This window comes from Osmerus eperlanus, chromosome 21 (assembly GCF_963692335.1).
Source record: "Osmerus eperlanus chromosome 21, fOsmEpe2.1, whole genome shotgun sequence".
NCBI lineage: Eukaryota > Metazoa > Chordata > Actinopteri > Osmeriformes > Osmeridae > Osmerus > Osmerus eperlanus.
Window position 1 is genome coordinate 3,953,152 of NC_085038.1, and position 15,770 is coordinate 3,968,921.

General features: G+C 51.0%; 1 protein-coding gene across 1 annotated transcript; it reads left to right on the top strand.

Moving 5' to 3' along the window:
* Positions 1 to 3,747: 3,747 nt before the first annotated feature.
* Positions 3,748 to 13,162, top strand: LOC134007853 (uncharacterized). The gene is made up of 5 exons (XM_062447570.1): positions 3,748 to 4,976; positions 9,976 to 10,119; positions 11,942 to 12,072; positions 12,548 to 12,622; positions 12,962 to 13,162. Exons 1-5 carry the CDS (start codon positions 4,175 to 4,177, stop codon positions 13,160 to 13,162), a joined length of 1,353 nt encoding a protein of 450 aa, XP_062303554.1. The 5' UTR covers positions 3,748 to 4,174.
* Positions 13,163 to 15,770: the final 2,608 nt, after the last annotated feature.

Genomic DNA, 15,770 nt, shown 5'->3' on the forward strand with positions numbered 1-15,770 from the left:
CATGCTGTGGGTCATACAGGGGGGACACTTAGTCACACAAAATCTAGATGTTTGTTTTCCTGTCTGTCTACTGTTCATATTGGCAATACTGTTCATATTGGCAATCATATTGTTCATAACCTCCCTTCATATTGGTAACCCATACACATACACACACTCACACATCAACATCAGCATTGCCTCCCTATGTTAACAGTTAGACCAGACAGGCAACACTTTCTCACTTGTGTTAGGATAAGCATGCAGCTAGGATCCCGTGCGTGTGTGTGTGTGATAAGTTTTAGGAGGAGGAGCAACGATCAAGTGTCTGATCTCACAGACCAAATAGCTGTCCAGGATTCCTTTTTGTCAGCTGCTGTCGGTAGCGCTTCAATGCGTGTTCTCCCTGTTTAGCGTGTGTCTGTGCATGCACACTCTCGTGTGTGTGTGTGTGTTCCTGTGGTTGTTTGCAGGTGTGTGTGTGTTTTCCTGTGTACCGGTGTGTGTCCTGGTATGTGTGCCTGTGTGTGTGTACCCTTTTTATACAGTATTAGATGAGACGGGCAGGACATTGTCTCCAGAGAGGCAGTCTGGGGAAGGCAGGTGTTCTGCCTTCCGCTCTTAGCTGCCTGAAGACCCACACACCTCTTCTGCAGTCTGGGGAGGAGGAGGAAGAAGAGGAGGAGGAGGAGTACAAAGGTGTGTGTCAATGATCCATGTGTGTGTATGTTGTGTGTGCGAGAGAGGAAAAGAGAGAAAGTATGTGTGTGACTTTACCTAAACCCTTGGAGTCCTGTTGATTGGGTGTTGCTTCAAATACCTGATTGGTTGCCTAGAGACAGACCCTTGAGTTGAGGGGTTCTTGAGCTGGTGTGCATTCACACTACAGTACTATACAGTCTACAGTACAGTAGAAGGGAGTATGGAGTAAGGTCGGGTATTTGGGAGGGGGGCAAGGGCACAGGGTTGGGCTGTAGGGGGGCTGTTATGACAATGTACAGCTGAATAGGGATAAAGCATGGGGGTTTCACAAAGCACCACAACTGGCAACCTGCCAAAACAGAGAGAGAGCAAGAGAGAGAAAGAGAGTGAAAGAGGAGGGGGTCAGGGTGGGAGTGTGTGATAGACAGTGTGGGAGGGGAAAGAAGGAGAGAGTGAGTGGGAGTGTATTGAAGAAAGAGAGAGAGAGGGAGAGAGAGGGAGAGAGGGAGGTATGGGAGTGTTTCAGGGTTCGAACTTGTGTTTCCCTATGAGCTAGTGCAGTCAGAGAGTTCCTCTTTGTTGGGAGAGACTCACACACAGTCCCATTGGCCGCCTCTGAGAGACACTATGCTGTGCATGAAAGGTAAGGCTCTGGGAGAAAGAGGGAGAGAAAGGGGGATGGAGGGAGGGCAAGAAATGGAGAGTCCTGGGGAGTACCTGGGAGAATGGCGTTACTGTTGGAGTTTTTCTGGAGTGTTTTGCGAGTGACAAGATTGAAAACACAGAACAAAGAAAGGTGTTTGTTTAATGTTTTCGTGTGAGGAAACAGAAGTTCGTCATCTCTTTCTTTCCCCTGTTTTCTTCTCCTCTTCCTCTGCTTTTTTCCATCTTTATCTGTTCTTTTGTTTCTTTGCGAGGAAGTGTGGTTAGCAGGGAGAGGGAAGGGGGAGTGTGTCAGTTACAGCAATCCTGCCAAAGTTTACAGGACCGAAGACTCCTCCAGCTGTGAGGGTGTGTGTGTATGCATTGTGTGGGTGTGTGTGCATGTATGCATGTATGTGTGCTTTGTGTGTGTGTGGATTTGTATGTGTATGCTGCGTGTGCGTGTATGTGTGTGTATGCATGTTTATGTGAATGTTGTGTGTATGAATGTGTGTTTTTGTCTGTTTTTATATGTTTGGGTGTGTGTGTGTGTATGTGTCTTCTGTGTGTACTTGTGAGTGTGCGGTTATTTGAGGGGATAGAGATGTAGGTCATAGATTTCACTTGTCAGGGGTCTCTGAGTAACTCTTGTTCTCACATTCTTTGTTATCTTAGCGACCTTTTAAAATGTGAGTGCATGTGTGTGTGTGTGTGAGAGAGAGACAGAGAGAGAGAGAGAGAGAGACAGAGAGAGAGAGACACAGAGAGAGAGAGTGCGAGAAAAAGAGAGGTAGTGAAGGAAAGTTAATATGTGCCGTATGTTTGTGTGAAACTTTAAAAGACTACTAGTTACTAATCTGTCAGTCACATTGTTTGTAGTCTTCTCTGAAGAGATTTGTATAGTCCAGTAATGCACATATATGTGTGTGTGGTGTGTAAATGTGTGTGTTGTGGGGAAGCTGTGGCTGCATGTTAGGACAGGCACACATTTTCTGTTCACCTTCCAAAACTGAAATGTTTCAGCTGTCTGTCTCTTTAGAACTACATCAGAGATGTACATGAAACACACACACACACGCATGCATGCAGACACATACAAACACGTAGTGTAGCACTTGGTTTGTCTGTCAAATACACAGCTGACATAAAACCAGAACCTTCAGGCAAAAAAATGTTATCTCGATAGCTAGAAATGTATCTAAATCTTCTTTTCAGACCATGGTTGTTTTTAGCTATTATTTTGCTGCTACCTGCTTTCCTACATGCTTTCCTGCCTACCTGCCTGCTTCTCACTGTTTGTCCATCTGTCTGCCAGTCGGTTTGCCTGCCCCCTGACCCACTGTGTGTGTGTCAGTTTGAGACCCAGTGTTTGGATGTGAAAGGCTTCACTGTTCTGAGAGACATCAACTAGGCCTTGCTGGTAACTGGACAGAGATTACCTCCTCTCTCACTGAGATAAAGAGCAATCAACAGTCAGGTGACATTGGCGTGAGTCTGATTGGAGAGGACACACGGCCAATCATTGAATCAGCATGACCACATTCCTAATGTAGGCTGTAGCCTTCCCCCACAAGATTTAAGGATTGAAGTGTTTAGCTACAGTATTCAGTACTGTTACTAGAACATAGTCTACCATACAATGTGTGTGGGTGTGTGTTTGTATATCCTGTTGTCATTCTGTTAGACAGTAGCCATGTCCATATTAGGACATTCAGGAAGTTACATGCTGCCATAATTCATGTAAGAGACAATGGAGTGGACAATGGAATGGTGTGGTGGGTGTGCAACTGTGACAAAAGTTGGTGTGTGTGTGTGTACAGCATGCATATGCGTGTTTGAGTGTATAATAGAGTGTGTGTGAGTGCAAGCATGTGTGTGTGTTTGTGTGAGAGAGAGTGTCCATGTTTGTGTGTGTGTGTGTGTTAGTCAGACTGGAGGACATGTTTTCAGTGGGTGTGGGAGATTCTTGGGGTCTAGTCTGGGCTTCCATGCTGAGCACCAGCAATCCACACACTCTAGGAATAACTGGGATTGCTGCAGTGTGTGTACGTCCATTCAAACATACCTTTCTTTCATTGTCATTACTATATTCACCCTGTATTACAGAGGCTTGTGAAGCATCCTCAGCTTGTGTCTGTGTCTGTGTGTGTGTGTGTGTGTGTGTGTGTGTGTGTGTGTGCTTTCAACAGTTTTCACGACTGGTTTTTAGTGTTAGTTTTGGGTGCAGCCAGCAGGTGGAACTAGTGCGGTGTAGTGCGGTGTGTTCAGACACAACATACAGTAGCGTGTGTGTCTGCGGTAATTACCTATCCCATACTGGACAGCTGCGTAGCTGGATAATCCCTGTTAAGAGATTAGACGGAGTAAGAGATAACGAGATGGAAGGGAGGGAGGTGGAGGGAGAAAGAGAGAGCAAAGAAGGAGTGAGAGAGGAGGAGGAGAAGTAGATTACTGTCCTCGGATCTGCCGTGTCTGAGGACCTACTGAAACAGTCAAAGAATTTTCAGAAGACTGAGGACAAACACACCCACATACTGGATTCCACCTGGTGTACGGAGGGAGACAGCTGTCAGGTTTTTGTGTGGAGGAGGTTATCTGGCTGCTGCCCAGGTGTGTCTCACCGTTGCTGCCTCAGATGGAGGAGGTCAGACTTTAACCGGCAGTTTGGATGAAACCACGCTCCTGTAAAACCTCCACCAGACCAAGCGGGTTTTTTCGAAGGACATGGAAGAATCTGGGGAGAGTTACTGTCATGTAGGAATCGTGTCACCTGTTGATGTTTATGTGGGGTTGATTTAATCCATCAATCAAATCGATTCAATCAAATCGATTGAACAAGTGATTGACGAGGATGATCTCCTATGTGGACTGCCTTTCTGCCGAGCCGGTGGGTGTCAGCAGAAAGTGCTGGAAGGGTGCGTACAGCGAGGATGAGGACGAACTCCTTCCTCGTAAGATGGTCGCGCTGCAGCCCAAGACGGAGGGCAGTCTGAGACGCCGGCTCCTCACCTCCAAGATCCACCAGCAGCAGGATGTCCTCTGGGCCCCCAGGCCCCTGGCCGAGGGGCCCCAGCACGACAAACCCTCCCAGGGGCTCTTCACCCACCCGTACACCGGGCCCCAGCCCAAGGGCAGCCCACCAGGTCTTCTGCTCCACCACAGACAGAAGCTCTCCCTCAACCTGGGCTCCAAGCCCCAACCTGGATACTTCTCCATGAACCAGCATCGACGGACCAGCTACTCTCCCACAACCCCTGAGCCTCAACATGGGTACTCCTTCTGCCCTCCACCCCCTGGTGCTCCAGACTACCTCTACCAGGGGTCCTACCCCAAGCAGGCTCCATCCCATCCCATGCAGGACTCCCATAACCCAAACCAGGGGCCCTACAACCCCTTGCAAGGTCCCTACAACCCCAACCAGGGGCCCTACAACCCCTTGCAAGGCCCCTACAACCCCAACCAGGCCTCCTACAACCCCATTCAAGCTCCGTACAACCCTAACCCAAGGCTGCCCGGCAGACACAAGGCCAGCCACTGCTCTCTGAGGCTCCAGAAGACCCAGTGCTGCTTCCCTCTCCAGTGGCGCAGATCTACACAGAGCCCCTTAGCGACCACGCCACTCCTCCAGAGAGACTCAGACGGAGACTGGAGAGGTAGAGCTCGGAACTCTGGGTAGTGTAGTTTCTGAGGCAGGAATAATTTAAGAACACACACACGTGAAAAGGTGTCTTTACAGGTTTTAAGTGGGGTTATTGAAAGGAGGTGCCTCGGAGCGTGTGTGTGTGTGTGTTTGACTAGCAGACCGTGTGTGCAGGCTTTGGGACTGTTATTATGTGATTTTGTGGTTTCCTTTGGTATTACGAGTGTTTAGCAGATACCTTGAGGCCCTGGGCTGTGCTATTCCTGTGTGTGGAAAGGTGTTATGGCTTGTTGTCTTGGCGTCCTCATGTGGGTTTCCATGGCCCAGAGCCATGGGTGTTAGCAGACAGTGTGTGTGTGTGTGTGTGTCACATCCTGGAAGATAACGCTCAGCTCTTCTGGCATGTCGAAGGGCTCCAGATTAAGTTTGTCCGTTGTCATCCCCCTTTGGCCCTTAAAGGCCCAGGATAGCCCTGTTCATCCCAGGATAGCCCTGTTCATCCCAGGATAGCCTGGCAAGTTTAGCTGATGTGTGTTATATATTCCTACGCCTCTTTCTGCTGCTCTGTACTTCTCTGGAGGAGAGGCTTCTGGGTCAGTCTAGATGACACAGTGACACTCCTTTACATCTCTCTGTGTCTCTCTCTTACTCTAGATCTGTATCTGTATCTCGCTCCTTCTGGAGGTTTCAGTCCATCGACATCATCTAGTGCTGCCCTTTTGAAGATAGTTAGAGGGGCAGGGACGAGGGACAAGGGCTTTGCCTGTGTGTTTGTGGGAGTGTTAAGTCTTAAGGATTACACACAGATTTCCCCTTAAATCTCATTTTGGTAACAATGCAAATCAACCATATGTGTGCAATGATAGGCTAGGTTATTTCACACGCAAACATTTACTCACTTTTCTCTCTCTCTCTCTCTCTCTCTCTCTCTCTCTCTCTCTCTCTCTCTCTCTCTCTCTCTCTCTCTCTCTCTCTCTCTCTCTCTCTCTCTTTCACACACACACACACACACACACACACACATACACACACACTTACTGAGGGGATTTAAGAGTGCAGCCGACTGTCGATAGGGAGCAAGGCGTAAACAGAACTAATTCTGCTTAATAAGTTAATGAGAAACCGGATTTAGGCTCCAACAGCTGCTACCTGTCAGCCCAGCAGGCTGCTAGGCTAGGTTAGGCTAACCTAGGTGACCTAAAAAATCCTACAGAAAACTGCTAACGAAGCTAGCTTGCTAGCTAAATTCATTATTCTGTTGTTAGTGGATAATAACACAGCGCAACCTGCGAATATGCAAAAACATGTCTCACTATGCACATTAGCATGCATGTCAGTGGGTGTAAGATAAGTTTGTGTCTGGTGGCTTGAAAAAAATAAATGAATAAGAAAAAGAAATCTAGAAACGGTAATAATTTTTCTGCGACTGCGACAAGGCTGATTCATGCGATAACTAGGCCTACGAGTAGTAATTATGTTCTGCCCGTGAAAAAGACAAAGCACTTCCCCAGTATTATTGGATCTGTCCCAGTTTAAAGCCGACATATTACACTGGCACTGTTCCACATGGACGTGGATTTACAGCCCATTTAAACAGCGGCTCTGTCCTAGTTCTAGGAAGTGGAACACTTCAGCAAGCCAAGACTTCAGGGTGAGATGGAGTAGTCATGTGTGATGGGATCATTAAAGGGTGTTTGGCTCACACACTGTGCTCACTGTGCAGCTCACAACCATACAAAGAGAAGGCCAGCAAGAAATGTGATACAGAAAGAAAACCACAGAGAGGGAGGGAGAGAGAGAGAGGGAGAGAGATAGAGAGAGAGGGAGAGAGGGAGAGAGAGAGAGAGAGAGAGAGAGAGAGAGAGAGAGAGAGAGAGAGAGGAGAGAGAGAGAGAGAGAGAGAGAGAGAGAGAGAGAGAACGAGAGAGGGGAGAGAGGGGGAGGGAGAGAGAGAGGGAGAGAGAGAGAGCGAGAGAGGGGAGAGAGGGGGAGGGAGAGAGAGAGGGAGAGAGAGAAAAAAACTGTGAAAGCGGCATCGATAAAGGGAGGGGTTAAGAGAGTAATGTAGTGTGTGTGTGTCCTTGATCACCTGAGCACTGCACACATGCAACGCTGAACCATGTTGGATCCCTGCCAACAATAAAACAGGAAAGTGTGCGTGTGCATGTGTGTGTGCGTGTGTGCGTGTGTGTGCGAGTGTGTTTGAGTGTGTGTGAGTGTGTGTGTGCATGTGAGTGTGTGTGTGCCAGATGTCCCCAGTCAGGACCGTTTCCACTGCAGAATAATTTGATCAGAGCCACTGCAGACTTGTCTCCCATCTAAACCTTTTTAACTCCCCTCCTCTCCTCTCCCCACCCCACACCACCCCTCCACTCCTACTGTCCAGTCTGATTGCAAGAGCAAAGTCTGACAAGGAGCAGATTGCCTGCTCTCACAACAATCATACAGTAATCAATTATCAAACTGCTTTCATCTGGTCACATTTTCAAAAAGAAGTGGGGGATTTTGGTTGCTGTGGGGATGGAGAGTGCGTCCGCCCCTCCGGACCTGATTGTCTCCATGGCGATGAGACAAGCAATGTACTTAATGCATAGCATCCATCATTGACCATCGAGATGAGCACAAAAGTGGAGGCGGAGGGAGAGAGAGAAGAGAGCGAAAGAGGAAGGGAGAGATGAGGAGAGGTAGGAGAGAAGGTGCAGAGAAGAGGGTGGAGTGAGTGGAGGGAGGGAAGAGGAACTGGAGAAGAGGACAGGTGGAAAGGTGAAGAGCTTGCAATTAAAGAGAGGCGCAGTAGGTAAAGAATTGACTGTGTTGGCACATTTCCAAAAGCATTAGAGGGAACATTTTGCTTCCCTAAGCTACATAGAGGAGGCATGTGTGTGTGCACGTGTGTGAGTTTGTACGTGTGAGAGTGTGCGTGAGTATGTGTGAGAGTGTGTGCTCATGTATGGGAAGGGGTGAGGTTGGTGGGTTAGCCCAGAGAAAGAGAAAAGAGAGAGGGAGAGAAGGAGGAGTGCAGTGGTGCAGGCAGGGCTGTGAGACTGGGCTTCATCTCTTTCTCTCCTTTGCTCTCTCCTTTGTGTGCCTGCTCATCTCTCCTCCTCTCCTCCTCTCCTCCTCTCCTCTCTCCTCTGTGTGCCTGCTCATCTCTCCTCCTCTCCTTCTCTCCTCTCTCCTCTGTGTGCCTGCTCATCTCTCCTCCTCTCCTCCTCTCCTCTCTCCTCTGTGTGCCTGCTCATCTCTCCTCCTCTCCTCCTCTCCTCTCTCCTCTGTGTGCCTGCTCATCTCTCCTCCTCTCCTCCTCTCCTCTCTCCTCTGTGTGCCTGCTCACCTCTCCTCCTCTCTCCTCTGTGTGCCTGCTCATCTCTCCTCCTCTCTCCTCTGTGTGCCTGCTCATCTCTCCTCCTCTCTCCTCTGTGTGCCTGCTCATCTCTCCTCCTCTCCTCATCCTCCCGTTCTGCCACGCCTCTGCCAGACAAGCCATCGCCGGGACTGTGTGTGTGTGTGTGAGAGAGTGGAGAGCGGAGAGAGAGAGAGATTGTGTGTGTGAGGAGCCTTTATCATTCAGCCTAAGAGATGGTACTGATCAGCACTGCGATCAAATCGGTCCTCAAGTACTTCAACAGGACGAGAGGTAAGAAGTTGACAACCGTTCCAGTCTTGGAGAGTGTACTGCAGTCTTTGTGACAGGCTAGGACAGTGTACTCCAGTCTCTGTGACTGGATGGAAGAGTGTGGTGCTGTCTCTGTAGGGTCTCTGTAGGGTCTCTGTAGGACAGCTGTGTCTGTGACAGGCTGTGAGTGCGGTGCTGTGTCTGTAGGGGACTGGGAGAGCGCTGTCCTCTGAGTCCTGCTGAAGGGTACAGTCCGATGCTCCTGTCTCCCGGCACGAGAGAGTAGGCAGCCCCAGGCTGCTACTGCTGCTTCTATGTTGCTCTATATCTGCCTGTGTGAGACGAGTGTACTGGGGCTCTCATTCATCTGTACGCAGCCATACATAACGAATGCTGATGGGAATCTACAGGATAGAAGTCAGATGTAGAACAGCTCTGGGGAACATGATTTATTCCAGAGGGATGTTATCGTAGTGTCTGGCTTCTCGCCTGCCGGCAGTGTCTCTGTGTGGTGTGGAGCAGGGAGTTGGAGAAGCATCACCTGGCCTCATTGAGACTGTAACCACAGCAGCTGGACCAGAGGAGAGACCCACCCTGATTAGCTCTCTATTGATTATGTCCGCTAAATGATGTGTGTGTGTGTGGTGATGACCTCCAGGTGTACAGACTTCTAAGTACCGTTGGAGTTGCACGTGCGCTTTGAACTCTGTTTGATCATCAAGGGGCACTTTGCTTAGTTAGTCTCTGATATTCTGTTGTTTCATCTTATGGGTGTATGCTTTGTACAGCATCTGTTCAAAGGCAGATCAGAAAGATGTGTGTGCGTGTGTGTGTGTGGAGGCATGACCGTGCTCTTGTGTGTGTGACTGTCATGTGTGTGTGTGTGTGTGTGTGTGTGTTTTTCCGCAAGGAGAGAAGTGTGTATGCACACGTCCCCTGTGTTCAGTGCAGTGTTTCTGAAGGGCACCTTGGGTTGTATTGAGAGAGAGAGGGAAACAGTGTGTGTGTGTGTGTGTGTGTGAGTCTATTTGAAAACTAGTTCACTAGTCCAGTACTTTTCTAATCTCTTTGGTTATTGCTGCTTCTATCACAGCTTTCTATACTGTAACCTTAATGCAACCTCGGATTAGGACTCTCAATACCCCAATCCCTTTCATTGCTAATCACAAGACTACATAGAAAATGAGCGATATAGTCATTTGTACTCTGTGTTTTTGTAATGTGTGTGTAAATATAGTACATTATGAGTCTGAATATAATGTATGTTAATAATCTGACTATCCCCCTTTTTGTGTGCCTTTCATTTTCTCTTTCCGTTTCTCTTTCTTTGTCTCTCTCCCTCTTTTCTCTCTGTCTGTCTTTCTGTCTCTGCCTCTTTCTCTTCGTCTCTCTCCAGCGGTAAGTGTGGATGAGGACAGCAAGTGGTCTGTTCACTACACTACCCAGAAGCCTCAGCAGGAGAGAGTCTTCCTGTCAGAGACACGCCCCTCCTGTGTGAACGACCTCCCATCCAGGGTCAACCTCCACAATGTCCTCTTAGGTAAGGGCTATCAGTGAACACATACCTCTCTCCTCTCTTCTCTCTCTACCCTCAATTTCTCCCCTCTCCCCTCTCCTCTCCTCTCCTCTCCTCTCCTCTCCTCTCTCCTCCCTCCTTTCTTGTCTCTCGTCCCAACCCTCATGACCCTGCTGTCAGAGGAACAGCTAACCAGGGGGATGTGTGTGTGTGTGTTTGGGGTCCCCTAGCGGCACCCTGCTAGGTGTGTTCTGACAGGTAGCAGCAGGAACAGCAGGTGGCTGGAAGACATGTCCTCTACCTGTATGTTTGTGCATGTGGTCTGTGTGTGTGTGTGTGTGTGTATGGACTGGTGAGTTGCCATACAGTATTGATTGTCTAAAGCCAACTATGGCTTGTTATCAAAAAGAGAGACGCGTGGAAGTGGATCCTGGAGTGATGTGGCCTCAGGTGAGGTGTGGTGTGAGGTGTAACACACACGCACACACACACTCAGAGTCATAAGCTCCTTCTGCTCCAGGATTTAAAGTGTTCTTTTGTCAGCAGCACGTGATCAGCAGACTGCACACTGAACACACACTGACCACACACTGACCACACACTGAACACACACTGAACACACACTGACCACACACTGACCACACACTGACCACACACTGACCACACACTGAACACACACTGACCACACACTGAACACACACTGACCAAATACTGAACACACACACCCTCACACGCACACATTTGGGAACACCGCTCGAAAACACTCATGTATATACATACACATTATGCATAGACAGAAGCAACAGCATGCAAACACATGCATATAGATACACAGATCTACATTAGTGAGCCATTGTAACACACAAATAGGATTTCGAACGCAAAGTCCTTTATCTACATAATGACTGTTCAATTATGAGTTGTTTTCAGTCATCTTTGTCCTTCATGCTACCCTCTCTCACTCCCACTCTCCCCTCTCCCTTCCTCTCTCCTCTCTCCCTTCCTCTCTCCTCTCTCCCTTCATCTCTCATCCCCCACTCTCCCTCTGTCTCTCCCTCTCTATTACCCCACTCTCCTTTTCTCCCTCCCTCCCTCTCTCCTCCTCTCCCTCTGTGTGAGTAATGTTGAATGTAGGTCAGTCCTCTCTGACTTCTGGAGTTTCTCTGGTTTCTGGTTTCTCTCCTGGGGGTGAATACATCACCGTCTGAGATCTTGATATGCTGCTTTACTGGCTGCGTAACTCTGTCTGCCAGAGAGTGGGTATGCGTCTGTGTGTGTGTGTGTGAGTGCTGCAGGGAAGATGAGCTAATTATCACCCAATCAGCTTGCGGCATAGTGAAGGACTGGAGAGGCGAGTGGAGGGGAGAGGACAGGGGAGAAAAACAGAGAAGAAAAAGGTTGAAAGGAGGAAGGGAGAGAAGGACAGAAGGAGGGACATTACAGGAGAGTCAAAGTCAGCTGCTTAGGGGCTGCAGACCCCCAAACGCCCCCCACACACACAGCACTCCCCCCCCCAGCCCTCGCCCCCCTCCCCACTAGCACAGTCACACTGCAGACTGTCAGCACTGCAGACGCAGGCATGTACGTGTTCACACAATGTCACGCATGCACACACTCACTCACACACACACACACGCACAACTGAGTATGCGTATTCACCATATCGGGATTGTTTAATCGCACTGTTAACATGAAGGATCATTTGGGAGGTTAAAACACACCTGGTGTCTGGTTTGAGAATACGGCGGTTAGGATTTGTGCTGAATGGATCTTTCTGTCATTGTAATGCGCAAAGTAATCATGCTGCTTTCTCATCTCTTTGTGTGTGTGTGTGTGTGTATTCCAGAATGTGACAGACTCAGTAAAACTGGGTATGGCAGCATGCAGTACTTCCCCCAGAGTCCCGCCCCCTCCTGTGCCAGCCTACCAGAGAGTTCCCTGCATGACCCACACAGGAAGGACAGAGGACCCAAAAAGGTTGGTAGAAGGAACACACACACACCCACACCCACACACACACACCCACACACACATATGCGCACACGGGCATGCACTCACACAGACAGACAGACAGACAGACAGATAGATCACCAGATTGAACTCAAATTCACTGACCAACTAGCTAGTACCACTAGCCCCAGAGTTGGGATACACTGCCACCCTGTGGCCAGATGGTAACATTACAACCAAAGTCCAAGCACTCCATGTAAAACCATAAATCAACCATTTGCATGTATTTCTCTCTCTCTCTCTCTCTCTCTCTCTCTCTCTCTCTCTCTCTCTCTCTCTCTCTCTCTCTCTCTCTCTCTCTCTCTCTCTCGTTCTCCGTCCTTGTCATTCTTTTCTCTCTTGCCTTGAATGTCTTCACCTCATGTGCATTGTCTTTTTTTGTTTATTTTTCCTTCATTATCTGGCTCCTTTCCTCCTCTTCTTTTCCCCTTCGTCCTCTCAGAGTAACAGACTGTTGGACTGCCTGTCTCAATCATGCTTCTCTGTCTTCTGTCAGTTCAGACCCTGGAGGAGAAAGGTACCTCACAGCAGGCTTAGCCTGAGCTAGCGTTGTGACAGAGCAGACTCATAGACCAGCCATAGATGGTTGTCCGCCTTTGCTAGCATATCATTTAGCCCCGTGCCAGTGTGCCTGACTTGGAGTTTGACAATGTGTTGGTTATTGACATACTATTGTCTCTCTCTTTCGCTGTCACTGTCACTCTCTCTCTCTCTCTCTCTCTCTCTCTCTCTCTCTTCTCTCTCTCTCTCTCTCTCTCTCTCTCTCTCTCTCTCTCTCTCTCTCTCTCTCTCTCTCTCTCTCTCTCTCTCTCTCTCTGTCTCTCTCTGTCTCTCTCTGTCTCTCTCTGTCTCCTAGTCTTCCGTCTCTCTGGCGGAGGACGAGGGGTTTGTGTACGCCACCAGCCCCCCCGTGCTGCACGGCGCCGTGAGCTGCGATGACATCATGACCAATGGCTACGAGGCGCCCGAGACCGAAGAGGAGTGGATTAAGCCCCTCCCCCTTCCCACCCCTGAGGAGAAGATGAGACTTCAGGCCCAGGCCATACCAGCTGACTAGTCGCCATCAATATCACAGGTAACGGTCCATACCAGCTGAGAAAGTCGCTATCAACATCACAGGCTCATTATCACAACTGACCTTGTCACCATCTGTTTCTCATTCCCCTGTGTGCGTTTGTGATGCGTTTGTGATGCGTTTGTGATGCGTTTGTGATGCGTTTGTGATGCGTTTGTGATGCGTTTGTGATGCGTTTGTGATACGTTTCGCAGGCGACGCTTTGAACGGCAGGCTAGTTTCCGTCGTGCGATAGGCTACTCGGACACTCTGACCCGACGCCCACGCAAGCTCACACGCCGTCAACGATCACAGGATCCCCAACGACGTCATCAGGGAACTGGGTACGCACTGGAACCTACTGTTTGGTCGCTGGTTTAGTCAGTCCGTCTGCCATATCAGGATGCTGCTGTTTAGAGACATGGAAAACTCTTGACCATGATTGGCTGTTCTATATGGTTTCTACTGCTTATGTGACCTCCCCTCCTCTCTGTAGGATCTAAGGCAGAGCCAGAAGCAGACCAGGCTGGTTCTGTGGTTCTGCCAGGGCAGTACTCCACTGTCGGCCGGCTGGCACCGTCAACTCAGCCTCGGACCTGCTCCGCCCGCCCCAGACCCAGGCCCTGGAGGAGGGGGGGAGGAAGGAGGAGGAGAGCAGGGAGGAGGGCAGGAGGAGGGCTCCGTCCTCGGGCAGACGCATCAGGCTCAGAGGGGGCAGGGCATCTCCAGTCTGATGGCCTCCCTCACCCCCACCCTCACCCCCAACCCCAGCATCACGCGCTCCCCCTCCCCGCCCTGCTCCCAAGAGGAGGCGGGCGGCCCTCACGGCTTCTACAGCCCTGGCGCCCTGAGCTCTGACTCCAGCTATCACAGCGCCCCCTCCAGGTTGCTCAGCGCCAGTTCGTCCTGCTCTCAGGTGTGTGCATTGAAGCCAAAGACAGGCTTTGTAAACGACAAGGGCAGGGTTTCCCAGATTTGTTAAGAAGCTCTTAACGCTATGAGCTTCTTAGGAGCGTTCTAAGAGCGTTCTAGAGCGTTCTTAGAACGTTCCTAAGAAGCTCTTAGCGTTAAGAGCTTCTTAACAAATCTGGGAACCCGGCCAAGAGCTGTCATGTTTCACATGAACTCACATTAACACCTGGTGAATCAACTTAATGGATTCGCCAGATGGTATGCCTTGATTGAATGCCCTAGAGAGAACCGTATATGCTGTGTTGATTGTAAATTGTGTATTTGAGTTCCTCTTTCTCTCTCTAATTTCTTTCTCTCCCTCCACACAGGAGCCACAGGGGTTCCCAAGTGACCTCCAGCCCCTGCTGCCATATGACCCCTCAGCTTGCGTCTTCCCAGGAAGTCCTCTCTCCACCTCCCCCTCCTCCCCCTCAGTGGGGGTCACCCAGCCAGCCCCAGCCTGCATTCCGGGTGGTCCTACCCCAGCGACAGACCCCTAAGTGGGCAACATCCAGCCATGCAGCCCTTTCCCCCATTCTCCCTCCTCCTCCTCGTCCCTTGCTTACCCTACATGAACCCAGAGTCGAGGTCGAGCTGCAGATCCCTGGACGACCACCAGGAGCAGAGGCCAGCGGCTGTGGATCCCACTTCTACAACCTAATACCAAGTCACGTACCCGGAGCCACAGCACCATGTCTGGGGAGAGCTGGAGCTACGAGCCCCTGTCCCCCAGCCCCGGCAGCCCCAGCCAGACCAGGAGGGCTGGAGCAGCTGCGGCCGGAGCCAAAGCTCCCGGCCGGAGCCAAAGCTCCTCGGCTGGGGATAACTGGAGCTTTAAGCCCCTCCTGTCCCCCGGCCGGGCCTCCGTCTCCCACACCGACTGCAGCTCCCTGTGCTCGGAGGACAGCTCCCGCTCCTCGCCCTGCACCTCCTCCTGCTCCTCCCTCCCTCTCGCGCCCCGGCTCCAGTCTGAGCCGGAGCATCTCCCTGAGGAAGGCCAAGAAACCTCCGCCGCCGCCGACCCGCTTTGACTCCTTGAAGCGCAAACCTGGACGAGGGAAGCCTGCCCGCCACGCCAGCTCCTACAGCCCCAGCCCCAGCCTGCAGCACCGGGCCCTGCCCCCCCCAGCCTGGCCTCCCCAGCCGAGAAATTTGAGGACCCCTGGGTCCCCCGCAGTTGCAGCCAGAGCAGCGAGGGCGGGATGAGGGAGGGGGAGAGGGGGGTCTCTACCTTCCTGCCTGACCCAGCGAGTCAGCCGCCAGGCTATTCTGAGCCTCCATACACCCAGTTCCCCCACTACCCTCTGGGGCGCACCACCCACCCTGGACCAGGCAGGGGTGTGGGAGACCTGGCCCTGGGCCCAGAGGCGCCTCCCTCCTTCACCCCGATGACTGCAACCTCCCCAGGCAGGGTGTTGCGCCTGGCCTCCCCCTCCAGTGGCTTACTCCAGCCAGTCCAACACACCCACCCCTGGGACACCCGTCTCCTCCCCCCTCACACCCTCATCCCCCCTCACACCCTCGTCCCCTCTCACACCCAACACTGGTGCTCCTGCCTCCTTCTTCTCCCACACCTCCTCCTCCTCCTCCTTGTCCTCTCTCCCTGCCACCTTCCTCCCTCCCCCGGACGTATGGGGGGGGCAAAAGCCAAGCCCCGGTC